Source organism: Gracilinanus agilis, chromosome 3 (assembly GCF_016433145.1).
Source record: "Gracilinanus agilis isolate LMUSP501 chromosome 3, AgileGrace, whole genome shotgun sequence".
Lineage (NCBI taxonomy): Eukaryota > Metazoa > Chordata > Mammalia > Didelphimorphia > Didelphidae > Gracilinanus > Gracilinanus agilis.
In genome coordinates, this window is record NC_058132.1 from 11,173,744 (window position 1) to 11,190,590 (window position 16,847).

Below are 16,847 nucleotides of genomic sequence, written 5' to 3' on the forward strand. Positions count from 1 at the left end.
TTTCTCTTAATTTCCAATAATTTTGTCACCCCAAAAAGAGCACCTTTATTTTTCTTTTATTATATTATGTTTGCTATTATATATATTTCCTTTTTCTTTTATACTGCCTTTCCACACTGTGTACACTCATAAGGTTTCTCTCTAGCGTGGATTCTCTGATGCTCTGCAAGGGGGAGACTCTCTATGAAAGCCTTTCCACACTGTGTACATTCATAAGGTTTCTCTCCAGTATGGATTCTCTGATGTGCAACAAGATGACTCTTCTGTGTGAAAGGCTTTCCACATTGTGTACATTCAAAAGGTTTCTCTCCTGCTCTCCTAAAAGGAGGTCTTCCGCTGGAAAGAGTCTTCTAGTTTTCCTGGTTCCTGGAAGAGATCTAGCTAGAACACTGAGACATTGGTGAAACTGTTTTCAATATCTTTCTTAGAAGTCCCCGTGGTGAGTTTAAAGACTGAATCTTCCTGAACTTCTCTTAAGGAATTTCCCTTAATAGACTCTGTGAATGAAGCAAAGCTTCATTCACCTCCTGGCCTCTGGCTCTCTGATTCTCAACTGAGGGTTAATTATCTACCTGGATTAATTAGAAGATCTTAGTAATTTAACTACAGGGTTAGATTCTTATATCCTTATTTCCTCTCTCTCTTCTCAATTGTAAATAAACTTTCATAAAAGTCAATTTTGACGTGAGATTATTCTTAATTGAGGATAGGTAATTGTTCAATCCTCAACAACCACTCTAGTGTTAACTATCAACAATATGGAAATAGGTCTTGATCAATGACACATGTAAAAACCAGTGGAAATATGTGTTGGCTACAGGGGTTGCGGAGTTGGGGGGGGATGGGAAGGGGAGGGAGTTGTGTTGGGTGAAGGGAAGAGTAAGAATAAGAATCATGTAGCCATAGAAAAATCTTTTATTAGAAAATGAAAAAAATAAATATACATCTGCTCTTTGTGGACAGAAAAAACTGAAAAATGAGGGGATGCCCTTTGATTGGGGAATGGCTAAACAAATTGTGGTATCAACTGGTGATGGAATACTATAGCACTAAAGGGAATAATGAAGTAGAGGAATTCTATGAGAACCGGAATGACTTCCAGGAATCGATGCAGAGTGAAAGGAGCAGAACCAGGAGAACCATATACACAGAGATGGATACACTGGCACAATCTAATGTAATGGACTTCTCTACTAGCAGTAATGTAATGATGGAGGACATTTCTGGGTGACCTAAGAGAAAAAACTGTGGGAACAGAAACACAGAAGAAAAACAACTTCTCAATCACATGGGTCAATGAGGATATGATTGGGGATATAAACTCTAAACAATCATCCTAGTGCAAATATCAATAATACATAAATAAGTCTTGATTAATGATACATGTAAAATAACAGAATAATTGTGTGTTTGCTATTGGAGTGGGGGTTGGGAGAAAGGGTGAGAAACATGAATCATATAACCACAGAAAAATTTTCTTAAATAATCAATAAAAAAACACATTTTTCCCTAGTGATGCACAGTAAGACTCATCCTGTGTATGAAAGCCTTTCTACACTGTGTACATTCTTGTTTCTCACTATGGTGAATCCTTTGATGTACAGCAAAACTGGTGCTATGTGTAAAAGTCTTTCCACAGTGTTTACATTCATAAGGTTTCTCTCCAGTGTGAATTCTCTGATGTACATGAAGATTACCCAACTGTGTGAAAGCCTTACCACAATGTGTACATTCATAAGGTTTCTCTCCACGATGGATCCTCTGATGTGTAGCAAAACTGTGCCTGTATCTAAAAGTCTTTCCACACTGTGTACATTCATAAGGTTTCTCTCCAGTGTGGATTTTCTGATGTACAGTAAAATCACCCTTCCGTATGAAAGCTTTTCCACATTGTGTACAGTCATACGGTTTCTCTCCAGTGTGGATTCTCTGATTTACACTAAGATTGTGCCTCTGTGTGAAAGCCTTTCCACACTGTGTACATTTGTGTTTTTCACTATGGTGAATCCTTTGATGTGTACCAAAATTACTCCTATGTGTAAAAGTCTTTCCACACTGTTTACATTCATAAGGTTTTTCTCCAGTGTGGATTTTCTGATGTACAGTAAGATCGCCCTTCCGTGTGAAAGCCTTTCCACATTGTGTACAGTCATACGGTTTCTCTCCAGTGTGGATGTTCTGGTGTGTAGCAAAACCGCACCTGTATCTAAAAGTCTTTCCACACTGTGTACATTCATAAGGTTTCTCTCCAGTGTGGATTCTCTGATGTGCAGCAAGATCACGTCTGCGCGTAAAAGCCTTTCCACACTTTGTACATTCATAAGGTTTCTCTCCAGTGTGGATTCTCTGATGTACAGTAAGATCAACCCTCCATGTGAAAGACTTTCCACACTCTGTACAATCATAAGGTTTCTCTCCAGTGTGGATTCTCTGATGTCTAACAAGATTACCCCTCACTGTGAAAGCCTTTCCACACTCTGTACATTCATAAGGTTTCTCTCCAGTGTGGATTCTCTGATGTCTAATAAGACTACCCCTCACTGTGAAAGCCTTTCCACATTCTTTACATTGATGAGGTCTTTCTCCAGAGTGGATTATTTGATATGAATCAAACTCAGAGTTCTGACTGAAAGGTCTCTCCCCTTTATTACTGACAGAAAACATCTCTACATGTTTACTTTTGGGATGTCTTGTGAGAGCTAAACTCGAGCCATAGGCGTTTCTCCCTATGTTATCCTGATACATGGGCATTTCAGGAGGCTTCTCATGAGATTGATTAAATCCTACTTTTTCAGGAAAGCATTTGCTGTATTCCTTATCCAGACCACAGTCATATTCTGAGGTCAATTTCACATACTGATCTAGGATTGAATGTTGGCTGAATTTCTCTGCTACTTCATCAAATTCACAGTCACTCTTTCGATTTTTATTTACCTTGATATTAGAGTCACAGATTTCTCTCAAAATGAAGTCACAGGGACCCTTATTCATGACTCCTGGAGGGCCAGATCCCTCCACAAAAAAGCGCAGCTTTGCAGACATATCCTTTTCTTCAAAGTTAGTCTCTGCCTCTGAAGAAAAAATAATGATATAAACAAAAGACAAAAGTGGACAGACACACACACGGAATATAAGTTCTTTCCTCTGATAACAGTAAGTAAGTTGATTTTTAATCTATTTCCCAAGGCCAAAAGGAGCTTTCAAACTTAAAGGAGCAGAATCAGACTTTGGATACATCATTTGGTCATTAACTGAAAGACTGAAGATTTTAGAAATACTTTCACATACAATAACAATGAAATCTTAAAACGGATCTGTGATACAGACAAGACCAAGACTCTCATCATACTTCAAAACTCATGTCATATGTAAAGAATAGAGAATTGACCTGACCAACTTCCTTTCAAGTAGACTATAATTCAAATTCAGTGCTTAAGAATGCTTTGTTCACAGTACTGGACAATCTTTCTCCATTGCACTTTCTGTCTTTCCTCTTAAAGTCACTCACTGATTAAATCTTATAATTTTGTCAATCTTAGATAATCTTCCAGACATTTCATTCCTTCCAGGAGCCATCAAACACACCCTGTCTGACATGGTTGCAGATGAAAACTGAGGACTGCATGGGATGCCTCAGGGAGGATGGAAACACCCACTCAGACTCTTGTGTGTGACTCCTTTCTTATCTAAACTCCACATTATTGGAATTACTATGATCAATATGACTACTCAGCCCCAGGGAAATACAGAATAACAGTAAAGGCTGTTACTAGAGCATTTATAGATTCCCAGGAAAATTCCACCCTTACATGTAATGATACAGAAATTCTCCATAAAAGTTAATTCATAACTACCCAGCAGATAGTAAGTAAACACTAAAGATTTTAAATCCTAACAAAAGTGTCCTCTGATTTTTCACTCCCATATACAGGAGCTGGCATAATAACAGGCAAGGACTGTTTCCAAGCCTCCCTTGATGCCTGATCTGAAATGTAAACATAGGAAGGACAATGGATGAAAAATAGAGAAGTTGTTCCTTGAAAAGAATGGAATGTCTCACCCCAACTACCTTGGAAAAATATTGAAAGTTACCGGAGAATAAAAATTTGTTAGTAACAAAGTTATGATTGATTCATTATCTCTAAGAAAAGATGTATGATGAAAATGAAATTCCATGCCAACCCCAACCATAAAACAAAGATAGCTCAAGCCTGATCAGAGTAGCCTCTGAGGTACCTGGCTGAAACTCAGATTATCTCTCATTTTCTTTTTTCTTTCGTCCTTGCCATCATACTACTAAGAGATGCCTAGACCTCCACATTCCCATTATTTTGGATGAAGTATCACATGGTTTTTCTTGGTGAATTTCCTATGCTAAGCTGAGAAACAACTTCAATCTTTTTAACTCTCATACAGAAATTTTCAAAGTTCAATATAAGTTTTCTTCTTTTTTCTACAGATGCAAAGATATTATGGCATTCAGTGCAGAAACATTAAATATTCATCTTATTTTACAATCTACCATATATTATGTCTCCTACTCTATGTTGAGTTCATCATGCATCTCTCAGGAAATGAATACTATAATTAAGGGATGGTCTGCCAGCCCCTCAGTCTAGCCCTCCCTTCACTACAACAGATCAAAGTCTTTTGGGGTAACAGCCATTAAACACCCTCTTTCACCTCACTCCTCTAGATAGGAGATCTTTGGGCCTTTTTTCTCTAGCAGCCAAGGTGATTCCCCTCACTGAAAACAGGAGATAAAATTTTCTCTTGCAAATGGAATCCCTGAGCATGAGGATAAATGAAAGGATCAAGAGAGAAAAATAAAAAATGTGGTACTCTCAATGGAAAGGGGGCAGGCCGACAAGGCCTATAGAATGGTTCTGCTGTATTCATTGTTGGGACATTTACAACAGGGGAGAGATCCTCTAACACATTTGCAGTCAGAAACTTTCATCTTGAGTTACATCTTGTAGTAAAAGGATAGGTACATTTCACAACCCCCATGATTAAGAAATTAAAGGCAGATGGTAGTGAAGAGGTCAGAACTTGGGAGTCAGAAAAAAACAAATTTAATTCAGCCTGAGAGAGATGGTAAGTGGATGCCTGGGGTAAGTTGTTTAAAATGTTATTTGAGTTGCTGCAACTATGAATTGAGGACAATAAGTGTATCAAACTCATATGCTTTTTGTGAAAATAATAACAATGAACTCCTTTACCTAGTAGAGCATATAGAGCAGGTATTTTTAAATGCTTACTGCCTTCCCTTTCATTCCTATCACCAGGCCTGGAATTTGAGGTAAGAATGAAGGAGGAATAAGGATAAAATTGCTAGAATAGGCAGAATTAGAGATTGTGGGATATAGTTTCATACTTCTTTTTAAATTTCATATCCATATTGTTTATTTTTTGAAGTGAATAATAATGTAAAACCACAACCTCCAAAAGAACCACAAATAAACAAGTGAAAAATTGCATGCTCTCATCTGTATTCCAATTCCAACTGTTGCTTCTCAGGAGGCATCCCTCAGAATTGTACTGGATAATTGTATTGCTGAGAGTAGCCAAAACTGTCACAGGTGAACATTCCATAACATTGCTGTTATAGTTATAACGTTCTCCTGGTTCTACTTATTTACCTCTGCATCTGCTCACTGAGGTAATCCCAGCACTTTCTGAAATCATCCTGTTCGTCATTTCTTACAGCACAATAGTATTACAATTCTCTCATATACGGACAATTTTTTCAGTCATTTATCAACTGATAGACTTTCCTTTGATTTCCAATATTGTCCTTCAAGTAGGTCCTTTCCTTTTTTCTCATCTCTTTGGGGCGCATCATCTCTTTGGATCTCAAAACTTTTGAAAACATGTTAAAATGGTTATTACAGGCAATTAAAGGAAAAATAAAACAGCTTACTGCTGAAGCTTACATTTCTAGTATGATATTAAATAATAGTGGTAATAATATGCATCCTTTCTTCAGTCCTGATTTTACTGGGAAGGCTTCTAACTGAACCCCTTTGAATATGATATTTGCTGATGGTTTTATACAGATAATACTTATTATTTTAAAGGATGGCCCTTTTATTGTTTTGCTTTCTAAGGTTTTTTAAAAAGAATGGGCAATCGGGGGGCAGCTGGGTAGCTCAGTGGATTGAGAGCCAGGCCTAGAGACGGGAGGTCCTAGGTTCAAACCCGGCCTCAGACACTTCCCAGCTGTGTGACCCTGGGCAAGTCACTTGACCCCCATTGCCTACCCTTACAACTCTTCCACCTATAAGTCAATACACAGAAGTTAAGAGTTTAAAATAAAAATAAATAAACAAACAAACAAATAAATAAATAATAAAAAAAGAATGGGCAATCACTCCCCAATTGAGAAATTGGCAAGAGACATGAATAGGCAATTTTCAGATAAAGAAATCAAAAGTATCAATAAGCACATGAGAAAGTATTCTAAATCTCTAATAATTAGAGAAATGCAAATCAAAATAACTCTGAGGTACCACCTCACACCTAGCAGATTGGCCAAAATGAAAGGAGAGGTTAATGAATGCTGGAGGGGATGTGGCAAAACTGGGACATTAATGCATTGTTGGTGGAGTTGTGAACTGATCCAACCATTCTGGCTGGCAATTTGAAACTATGCTCAAAGGGCTATAAAAGAATGCCTGCCCTTTGATCCAGCCATACCATTGTTGGGTTTGTACCCCAAAGAGATCATAGATAAACAGACTTGTACGAAAATATTTATAGCCTCGTGTTTTGTGGTGGCAAAAATTTGGAAAACGAGGGTATGCCCTTCAATTGGGAAATGGCTGAACCAATTGTGGTATATGTTGGTGATGGAATACTATTGTGCTCAAAGGAATAATAAACTGGAGGAATTCCATGTGAACTGGAAAGACCTCCAGGAATTGAGGCAGAGTGAAAGGAGCAGAGCCAGAAGAACATTGTACACAGAGACCAATACACTGTGGTAAAATAGAATGTAATGGACTTCTGTACTAGCAGCAATGCAAGGACCAGGGACAATTGTGAGGGATTTATGCAAAAGAACGCTACCCACATTCAGAGGAAAAACTACAGGAGTGGAAACAGAAGAAAAACAGCTACCTGAACACATGGGTTGAGGCTGACATGATTGGGGATGTAGACTCGAAACTACCACAACAATGCAACTATCAACAATTTGGAAATAGGTCTTGATCAATGACACATGTTAAAACCAGTGGAAATACACATCAGCCATGGGGGGAGGGAGAAGTCAGGGGGTGAAGAGGAAAGTAAGAGCATGAATTATGTAACCATGTTAACTTTTCAAAATAATAAATGTTAAAAAAAAAAAAAGAATGGGCATTGTATAATTGTCGAAGATCTTTCTTTCATCTATTGAGATAATCGCTTAATTTTATTAGATTGCACATTGATATGGACAATTAGTCTGATAGTTTTCCTAATAGTAAACCAGCCTTGTGGACCTGATATAAATTCCACATGGTCATAGAGAATGAACTGTGAACTAATATTTTTTCATCATTATTCATAAAGAAAATTTTTCTTTCTCTGTTTTTCTCCCTCCTGGCTTATCTATCCGCATCCTATTTGAATCACACTAAAAACACCTTAGGACTACTTTTCCTATTTTGCCAAATTGTTTAAATAGTAGTTAGATTAATACTTTATTTTATCTGACCTTTTTTTTCTATGAAAAAAAAAACTCAGTAGTTCAATAGTTCTTTTAATTTCAATTATATTCATTTCTCCTTTGATTTTCTGGATTTGCAATGTAGTCATTACTTGGATTTTTAATTTGTTCTTTTTCATTCTTTCCTTCTATTTTATTAATAAAAGTATTCATGGATATAAATTTTCCCCAAAAGTACTGCTTTGGTTATGTCCCACAACTTTTATGTTTAGGAAGTCAGCCTTATGTTGTCTCCTCACTGTGATTCCTTTTATGACATCATTGACTTTGTACATCATTTGTTTGTTGACTCACCCCTCTTGACCAATTAGAGCATTCAGTTTCCAATTAATTTTAAACTTTTCTTTGCATTAATTCTTATTGACAATACTTTTATTGCATTATGATCTGAAAAGGTTGCAGTTATTACTTCTGTTTTTTGCATTTCAATGTGAAGTTTTTATACCCTGATACATGGTCTTTTGCATAGTTTCCAAGAGCACCTGAAAAGAAGATATATTCTTTTCCCATTTCATTCCGTTTGCTCCAGATATCTATTAAATATAACTTGTCTAAAATTTGATACACTTCCTTTATTTCTTTAGAGTTCTAATAAAGGAAAGTTGACATACCCTACCAGTATAGTTTTATAAGTGATTTCCTCCTTATTCTCCTTTAGTTTATACTATAAAAATCTGGAGGCTCTATCAGTTGGTGCATATATATTAAGAACTAATATGGTCTCATTATCTAGACTACTTTTTAAATCAAGATATAATTATCAGCCTCATCTCTTTAATCAGATCTAGTTTTACTCTAGCTTTATCTGAGATCATAATTGCTACTCCTCCTTATTTGAGCTGAAGTCCAATAGTTTCTCCTCCATCCCTTTACCTTTACATTTTTTTTTAAACTCTTACCTTCCATCTTGGAGTCAATACTATGTATTGCCTCCAAGGCAGAAGAATGGTAAGGGCTAGGCAATGGGGGTCAAGTGAGTTGCCCAGGGTCACAAAGCTAGGAAGTTTCTGAGGCCACATTTGAACCTAGGACCTCCCTCTCTAGGCCTGGCTAGCTACCCAACTGCACCCCCTTTCCTTTCTATATCCCTAACTTCAAGGGGTGAACGTGGGAGACACTAATGAAGGTTCAATAAGGGTCCGGGCACTTGAAGTTGCCTTTTACCCAGTTATGAGATATAGAACTTTTTGAATCATTGACAAAGGCTTAAAATGCTATACCTTTAGCATGGAATGAAGACATTCCCTTAATGCAGATTCAGAGTTAACAGAGAAAATGGTCCTTACCCACAAAGAGTAGATTTTGCACATTCTCCAGCATGACCTCCCTGTACAGCTCTTTCTGAGAAGGGTCCAACAGGCACCACTCCTTCTGGGTGAAGTCCACAGCCACATCCTTGAATGTTATTGACCCCTAAACCAGCAAAAGTCACAAGATTTAGAGTTAAGCTTGCAGAATTCATCTAATTGAGGTCTCATCTACTAACTTGAAGAAGCTGAAGCACACCAAGGACTCACCACAAACTCTTCACCTTGAAGTGTGTAAATGGAATTAGCTGGATCTCATTCATAGTCAAAATCTACTCAACCTAGGCCTGCTAATGATGTCACCCTAACCTCCCTTAGTGGGGAGGGGAGACGAGTTACCCACACGTGACAATAAGTAACAAATCAAGAATAAAGGACTGCCCTTTGGGCAGTCCAAATCAATGTAGAAACTGCCATTTGTCCATTTGAATTAGAGGTGGACCACAGGAAAATGATGAAAGACACTATCTCTTTAAGTAAGTTAGTGAACTTCCTGTGGGGGGCAGTTACCTTCTCGAACTGGGAGCAGAAGCATCTCCTGAGACCACAGAAGGCTTGCACTCTGTATTGTCAGGTGGGTAAGTTAGGCTGACTTCCTTGGCCTAGCTGGGCCATTTCTAAACTCTGCCTATCTGGCTGTTAGGCCTTGCGGCTTGCAGCTTCATTTATTTAGCCTTTTAACCTTCTCTCTCTGTCTAGGCCTTTGGCCTGGACTAGCCTCTCCCTTTTCTCTTTATTCTTATACTTTTACCTTCCTGATTGTAAATAAATTTGCCTCAACCAGACGCTGACTTGGGTCTGATTTAATTACGGAATCAACCTGAATTGTTGATTCCTGGCGGCCACACTTTAAATATATATCTATAAATACCTAAATTTTCCTTCTTACAGAAGAGAGTCAGAGCCAGCTGTGGAGACTAGTCCTTCAGAGCCCAATGGAATACTGACAAAGGCATTTTGTGTCTGAAGTGAGAATCATGTTGGAAGAGTAAAGACTGGAGAAGTGTCTCACTCTGAAATGCTTTCCCCTTTGGAATTAGGGAGAGGGTATGTGCACTCTGAGGGAGGTAGAAGATTCTGTGGAGAAGAGAGAAGGTGATCTGAAATCCTCCTCATCACAACTGTCAGAATTCATCTAGTGAGAACATTTTTTTGAAGTTTGTGAGAAGGAAGCAATTACTGGGTATTCTGGCGGAAAATATTACCAAACATTAATAAGAAGAAAACAACGAAAAAGGAATTCTCTACTTGATATCCTAAAAGGCAAAATACTCTTATCTAGCTGAAAGCATAAAGGGGACTCCAACTGATATGGGATCAGACTCTGATTCTAGATAAGTAAAGAATAGCTGTCTTTTGTTGTTATATTGAAAGTTTGGCAAAACACTGGGTATGATATGCCAAAACATCCTGTTTTTGCTTTATGATGTAATTTCTTACAACAAAATATTTAGTCATTTTATATTTAGTTACAGAAGAGTAAATGTGATGAGGAAAGGAGGAGATGTTCATCTTTTAAAAAAGATAACATTTGAGTAAGTGGGGTTGGGGACTGAGGTCATTCAGGAGAAAGACATAGGCTGCAATGATTGGAATTCTCAAGAGGCAGAATTTTTTCATTTTAAATTAATTTATTAATCAATTAGTCATTTAATGTAGTCAGTTGAATCTCTCCACAATAAAAAGAAATATGTAATTCCTCTAGCACTCCTGTCTTCTCTTTCTCTGTCTGTCTGTCTGTCTGTCTGTCTGTCTGTCTGTCTGTCTGTCTCTCTCTCTCTCTCTCTATATATATATATATCTCTACACCAGTGATAGGCAAACTCCTGCCAGTGGGTCAGACATGGACATTATTCATAATCCAAGGAATTGTAATGCAAAAGAGGCTTTTGCTCTTACAAGGGTCAAACTTAAAACTTCTGGCAGTTAGAAGCCTTAGAATTCTGAGAGAGGTCAGTTGGTTCCTAAGCCTGGAACAGAACAGAAGGATCAACCAGAGCTCTGCCTTTGCCTTTCAGTTTTGCTTTGGTGTGTGCCCTTTCTCTGGACAATTTGAACCTAGCTAATTTCTCTGGACCTCTCCTTGACCTTTTCCATATTATTTCCCTGTTTCCTTTCCTGTTTTCACGAGGCTCTGGGAGGCAGGATGGGTTTTGCGTTTTTAGTGAAAAGACTTTGTGGGTTTAGTTTTCCCCAATAGGCAAGTAGGAGATCCTTGAATTCAAACTATCCCTTTAGTATACCCTCTACCTTAAAAGCAGCCAAATCTTCCCTGGCTGAGAGAGCAGGTTCTCTCTCAGTCTAACTCATTCCTGAGACCCTCTCCCATCTTGAGTTTCTCCCTAGTGGCTGTCAGAAACCCCAAACCCCTCTATCCTTCCAGACCAACCCTGGAACATTAATAAAACTCTTTGTTACCTAATCAAACCCTTTGGAGAATCTTTGTGTTGAAGAAATTAGGCAAGGGTGAAGGGAAAGGAATAATTTTCTTTTATTTCCTGAGGGAAACCCGAGGCATCCATCTTGGGAGTAAATAGTTACCAGAAGCTTCCTCCTGAATCCCTTCAGTTTCATTGACAGGGAGGAGCCTTATGGTTCCTCCTTTCAGGACTAGAGAAACTGACAAGAAAGCCCTCAAGTCAGATTCAAACCACTTCTGACTGGCCCTATTCCTTGTGTCTGTAAAAGTACCTTTCCTGCTTGAAAGGGTTCAGCCTATTACCCCAATATCCTCTGTCTCTAGCCTGGGTGTCTAGTCTGTGTCAGCTGCCTCTCCCGAATATTTCACCTGTACCCTTATCATCCAAATACCACCTTGTCCATTCCTCCCTAAACCCAGCCATCCCTTTCATTCTTCTCCTATTAGCTCAACCACCTTTTACCCCTCCTTCACTCAGCAAGGGAAGGAGATCACCCCCCCACCCCAACTTTAGTGTTTAAAGTTTGTCCATCACTGATCTAGACACATAAACTGGTGCCAGGATACATGAGCACCTTAAGTCAAGAGCAATTTGAGATACCAGCTTCACAATCCGGGATTTTTAGTTTTACTCATGAGTGGATATTTGAATCACAAGCTTCCTCTATTGGGAGAAGCATAAGGTGGATGAGGTAAATCAGTACAAATGAGATTAAGGAAAGGTTGAGGATTTGGGGGAAAACTGAACAGTTTATTTAAAAGACACACCCAGAAAAAGTTGTAACAGGTCCTGCATTGGAGGAATAGGAGGACTACCTTGTAACCTCAAGAGGGAGGATCAGTTGAATATCATTGGAACCAGCAGGATAAATAGGGGAAACCCCCCAAGCAAGAGAGTTGATTGTGGTAGCTATGAAAGGAGGAGGTAAAAGTTTGCAGTTCCTGGGTCAAGCCTGCTCAAACCCCTTGCTGTCCCTGGGCAACAGTCCCTGCAGTCATATTTGATTCCTGCCAAGTCTGATTCTACACCACTGCTTCAACTGAGAGATACAGATGCTCACATGGCCAGATAAACCCTGACCTAAACCACACAGCTTCATGTAACCTGTGAAATGGAACATCTGGCAGAGTGTCTAGTGGAGGGTGGTGGAAGCTCATAATCCAAACAGGCACTCCTGACTTAAAGCAAAGAATCCTGATGGTGTCACCTTGTATCTCAAATTGCTCTTAACTAGAGGTGCTCCTGACAATGGACCACTGTATGGCTGAGGCTGCTATGAAATCTGCCTGGCAGGCACTTTGACCTGAAGTCTGTCACCTAAAGGTTCCTACTAAGCCCCCCACACTGTGCTTCAGGTACAGCAGAAGACAGTCAGTCAGGAGTACAGGACACCCATCTCCCAGGTGCAATGGCTTAGGTCAGGCATCCTTAGGTGCCATCCTGAGCTTTAGGAGGTAACTGACTCCTGACATGGATAGGAATTGTCAGCAAAAAATCAGAGCCTAAAGTCTTATTGCAGAGGCCTTGGAAAGATTCATCATAATAACAGACATTAGTGACCACCCAGAGTGAGGATTCCTGTACTTCCAGCATATTCAGCACTGGGTCATTTATTAAGAACTACCCAGGTGTAAGATTTATGTTCATTCTATTTTAATTTTAACTGTCTTTCATCTGACACTGTGTCATCAGATTTCTGGGCATAAAAAAAAGCCATTTGCTGAGGCTCAGGGACTTTGGTCTTCCTCTTCACTAGCCCTCTCACCATAAACCTATTTCTTTTTGGCTCCTAGATTTTGATTCTCTTATTAGTATTTCTCCTAATAGATTGTTCCCCACAAGGGTGATCTCATCTCTGATGAAGAATTTCTGTAATGATTAAGTGCTACTTTACCCAAGTACATGGCAATAAATATGACAATCTAGGTCAAATGGGTGAATATTTACAAAAATAATAGTTGCCTAGATTCACAAAAGAGAAAACAATACTTAAATAATACCATCTCAGAAAAAGAAATTGAACAAGCCATCATGGAACTCCCTTAGTAAAAATCCCCTGGGCAAGCTGGATTCACAAGTGAATTCTATCATCCATTTAAAGAACAACTAATCCCAATACTATACAAATTATGTAACAAAATAACCAAAGGAGGAGTCTCACCAAATTCTTTTCATGACACAGGGTACTTATTCCAAAGCCAGGCACACCAGAAACAGAGAAAGAAAACTACAAACCAATCTCCTTCATGAACATAGATGCAAAAACCTTAAATGAAATATTAGCAAACTGACAACACTAAGTCATCACAAGGACTATTCTCTATGACCAGGTGCGATTTATACCAGGAATGCAAGGAAACCATCCACATAATTGACCATTCTCAATAACCAAAACAACAGAAATCACATGATTATCTCAAGAGATGCAAAAACCCTTTGACAAAATACAACACCCATTCCTACTGAAAATACTTGAAAGTATAAGAATTGCTGGGGTCTTACTCAAAATAATAAACAATATATATTTATTTAAAACAATCAGAAGTATAATCTCCAATGGGGACAAGTTTGAAGCTTTCCCAATAAGATCAGGAGTAAAGGAAGGATGCCTAGTATCACATCTATTATTTAATATTGTGCTAGAAACACTAGCAGTAGTAATTAAAGAAGAAAAAGAAATTAAGGTAAGAAATGAGGAAATTAAACCATCAATCTTTGCAGATGATATGATGGTATGCTTAAAGAATCCTAGAAAATCAACTAAAAAGCTAGTGGAAATATTAACAACTTTAGCAAAGTTGCAGGGTACAAAATAAATCCACATAAATCACCAATGTTTCTATATCTTTCCAAAAAATACTCAACAGCAAGAGTTAGAAAGAGAAACTCCACTTAAAATTACTCCAAACAGTATAAAATATTTGGGAATTTATTTGCCAAGACAACAGGAATTATATGGAAACAACTACAAAATACTTTTCACACAATTAAATTTAGATCTAAACAATTGGAAAATCATGAATTGCTCATGGGTAGGAGGAGCTAATAGAATAAAAATGAGGTTTCTACGGAAATTAATTTACTGACTTAATGCCAAACTTATCCAGCTTTTTTCAAGTTTTCAAAGCTTATAAGAAACATTTTTATACGATTAGAAAAAAATTATAACAGTTCATTTGGAAGAACAAAACCTCAAGAATATCAAGGAAACTAATGATAAAAATTTGAAGACTGGAGGTCTAACAATAGCAGATCTTAAACTGTACCATGAAGCAGTGAACATAAAATCAATCTGCTACTGGCTAAGAAAAAGAAGGATCAGTGCATCAATGGAATAGAGTTGGGGTAAATGATCTTAGTAGCCAGTATTCCATAAATCCAAAGATCTGAGCTTTCACAACAAGGACTCACTATTTGACAAAAACTACTAGGAAAACTGGAAAACGATATGGAAAAAATTAGGTTGAGATCAACATGTGACACCCTATAACCAAGATAATTCAAAATGGATAAAAGACTTAAATATCAAGAGTGAAATCATAAATAAATAAGGAAAACATAGAATAGTATACCTGACAGATCTATGCAAAAGGAAGGCATTTAAGACCAAACAAGAGATAGAGAACATTACAAAATATAAAATGAATCACTTGATTATATTAAATTAAAAAATGGTTGTACAAACAAAACCAATGCAACCAAAATTAGAAGGAAAGCATCAAACTGGGGAAAAAATTTTTAGCACAAAACTCTCTAACAAAGGTCTTATTTCCCAAATATATAAGGAAAGAAGTCAACTGTACAAGAATTCAAGCCATTCCCCAATTGAAAAATGTTCAAGGAACATGAATAGGCAGATTTCAGATAAAGAATCAATAAGCATTGGAAAAAGTATTCTAAATCTCTCCTAATGAAAGTACAAATCAACACAATTCTGAGGTACCCACTCACAACTAGCAGATTGGCCAATATGAAAGTAAAGGAAAATAATAAATGTTAGAGGGCATGTGATAAAATTGGGACACTAATACATTGTTGGAAGAGTTGTGAATTGATCCAACCATTCTGGAAATTAAGGTAGAATTATGCCCAAAGGCCTTTAAGAGACTGCATGCCCTTTGCTCCAGCTATAACAGTACTTGGTTTTTAACCCAAATAGGTAATAATGAAAAATACTTGTAAAATTTTTTTTTCAAAGTGGCAAAAAATTGGAAAATAAGAGTGTCTCTTGATTGGGGAAAAGCTGAACAAACTGTTATATGATGGTGATGGAATACTTTTGTTTTATAAGAACTGAAGATCTGGAGGCTTTGCATATGAACTGGGAGACCTCATTGAACTGATACAGAGTGATATGAGCAGAACCAGCAGAACATTGAATAACTAAAATATTGTGAAAAAATCCAATGGAATGGAGTTTGCTAGTAGTACCAATGTGATACTCCAGGACACTCTTGAAGGATTTATATAAAAGAATGCTACCCACCCTGAAAGAACTATGGAAAGAGAAATGAAAAAAAAAAAATAACATCACTTACCACATGCCTATATGGGAATGTGATTTGGGGCTTAGGGCTTAAAAAAATCACTATATCAAAAATAAATAATATGAAAATAGGTTGTTGAGTGACAACATTTGTAAAACTCAGTGAATTGTTTGTTGCCTCTGGGAGGGGGGAGTAAAGAAGGGACAGAAAATGAATAACGCAAATATGGAAAAAGACCTTCAAGTTAATTAATTTTTCAGAAAAGATCACTCTATTAGAAATATGAATAAAACGGAAATAGGTTTTTATAAATAATATATTTACAACTCAATGCAATTGCTTGTCAGCTTTAGCAGAAGGAAGAGGGGGAGAGAGAATATGAATTCTATAACCATAGAAAAATATTCCAAATAAATTTAAGAAATAAAAAAATAAAGGAACCAAAATGAAAAATATTGAGAAAGCAACAGGATAATCTTGTTAGATTCAAGGTAAAATATTTTAATAAGGAAAGGAAAGTCATAAAGTTTCTGTATGTTAAGTGCACTCTAAGTTCCTGCTAGTTTAATAATATTTGAAAAGCAAACTTTAGCCCTCCCCTGGAATTCCCATCCTTTTTCTTCTATTAAGATACACCTTTTCCTGTCTTTGCCCTCACCAGATCTCACCCCAAACTTCTTCGAAAATGTCCCTGGCAGGCCTGACTGACCTGTCCAAACCCCACAACCTGGAGATCAGGAACACAGACTGTCCCTGGGGCCATCTCTGGAATGGTGGGACACACAATTTGTCACACTCAAGGATGGATGAAATGAATGACTGCACTTGGGTCTGTCTGGAATCTGGGCTGGCTCACCAGGCAGGGCTAGAATGGATCTAGAAAACTCCCAGAACACAGTTGGGGATTGTGGGTGACCTT

General features: G+C 37.7%; 1 protein-coding gene across 1 annotated transcript in view; it reads right to left on the reverse strand.

The window, feature by feature from the left end:
* Nucleotides 1–986: 986 nt before the first annotated feature.
* Nucleotides 987–16,847, reverse strand: part of LOC123239864 (zinc finger protein 189-like) — a 97,263-nt gene continuing 81,402 nt past the window's right edge. Inside the window, exons 3-5 of the mRNA XM_044667179.1 lie at nt 9,001–9,127; nt 2,935–3,071; nt 987–1,245 (exon numbers count right to left, since the gene is read on the reverse strand). Of these exons, the coding sequence (XP_044523114.1) occupies nt 1,078–1,245; nt 2,935–3,071; nt 9,001–9,127 (432 nt within the window). The 3' untranslated portion in view covers nt 987–1,077. The remainder of the gene's footprint in view (nt 1,246–2,934; nt 3,072–9,000; nt 9,128–16,847) is intronic.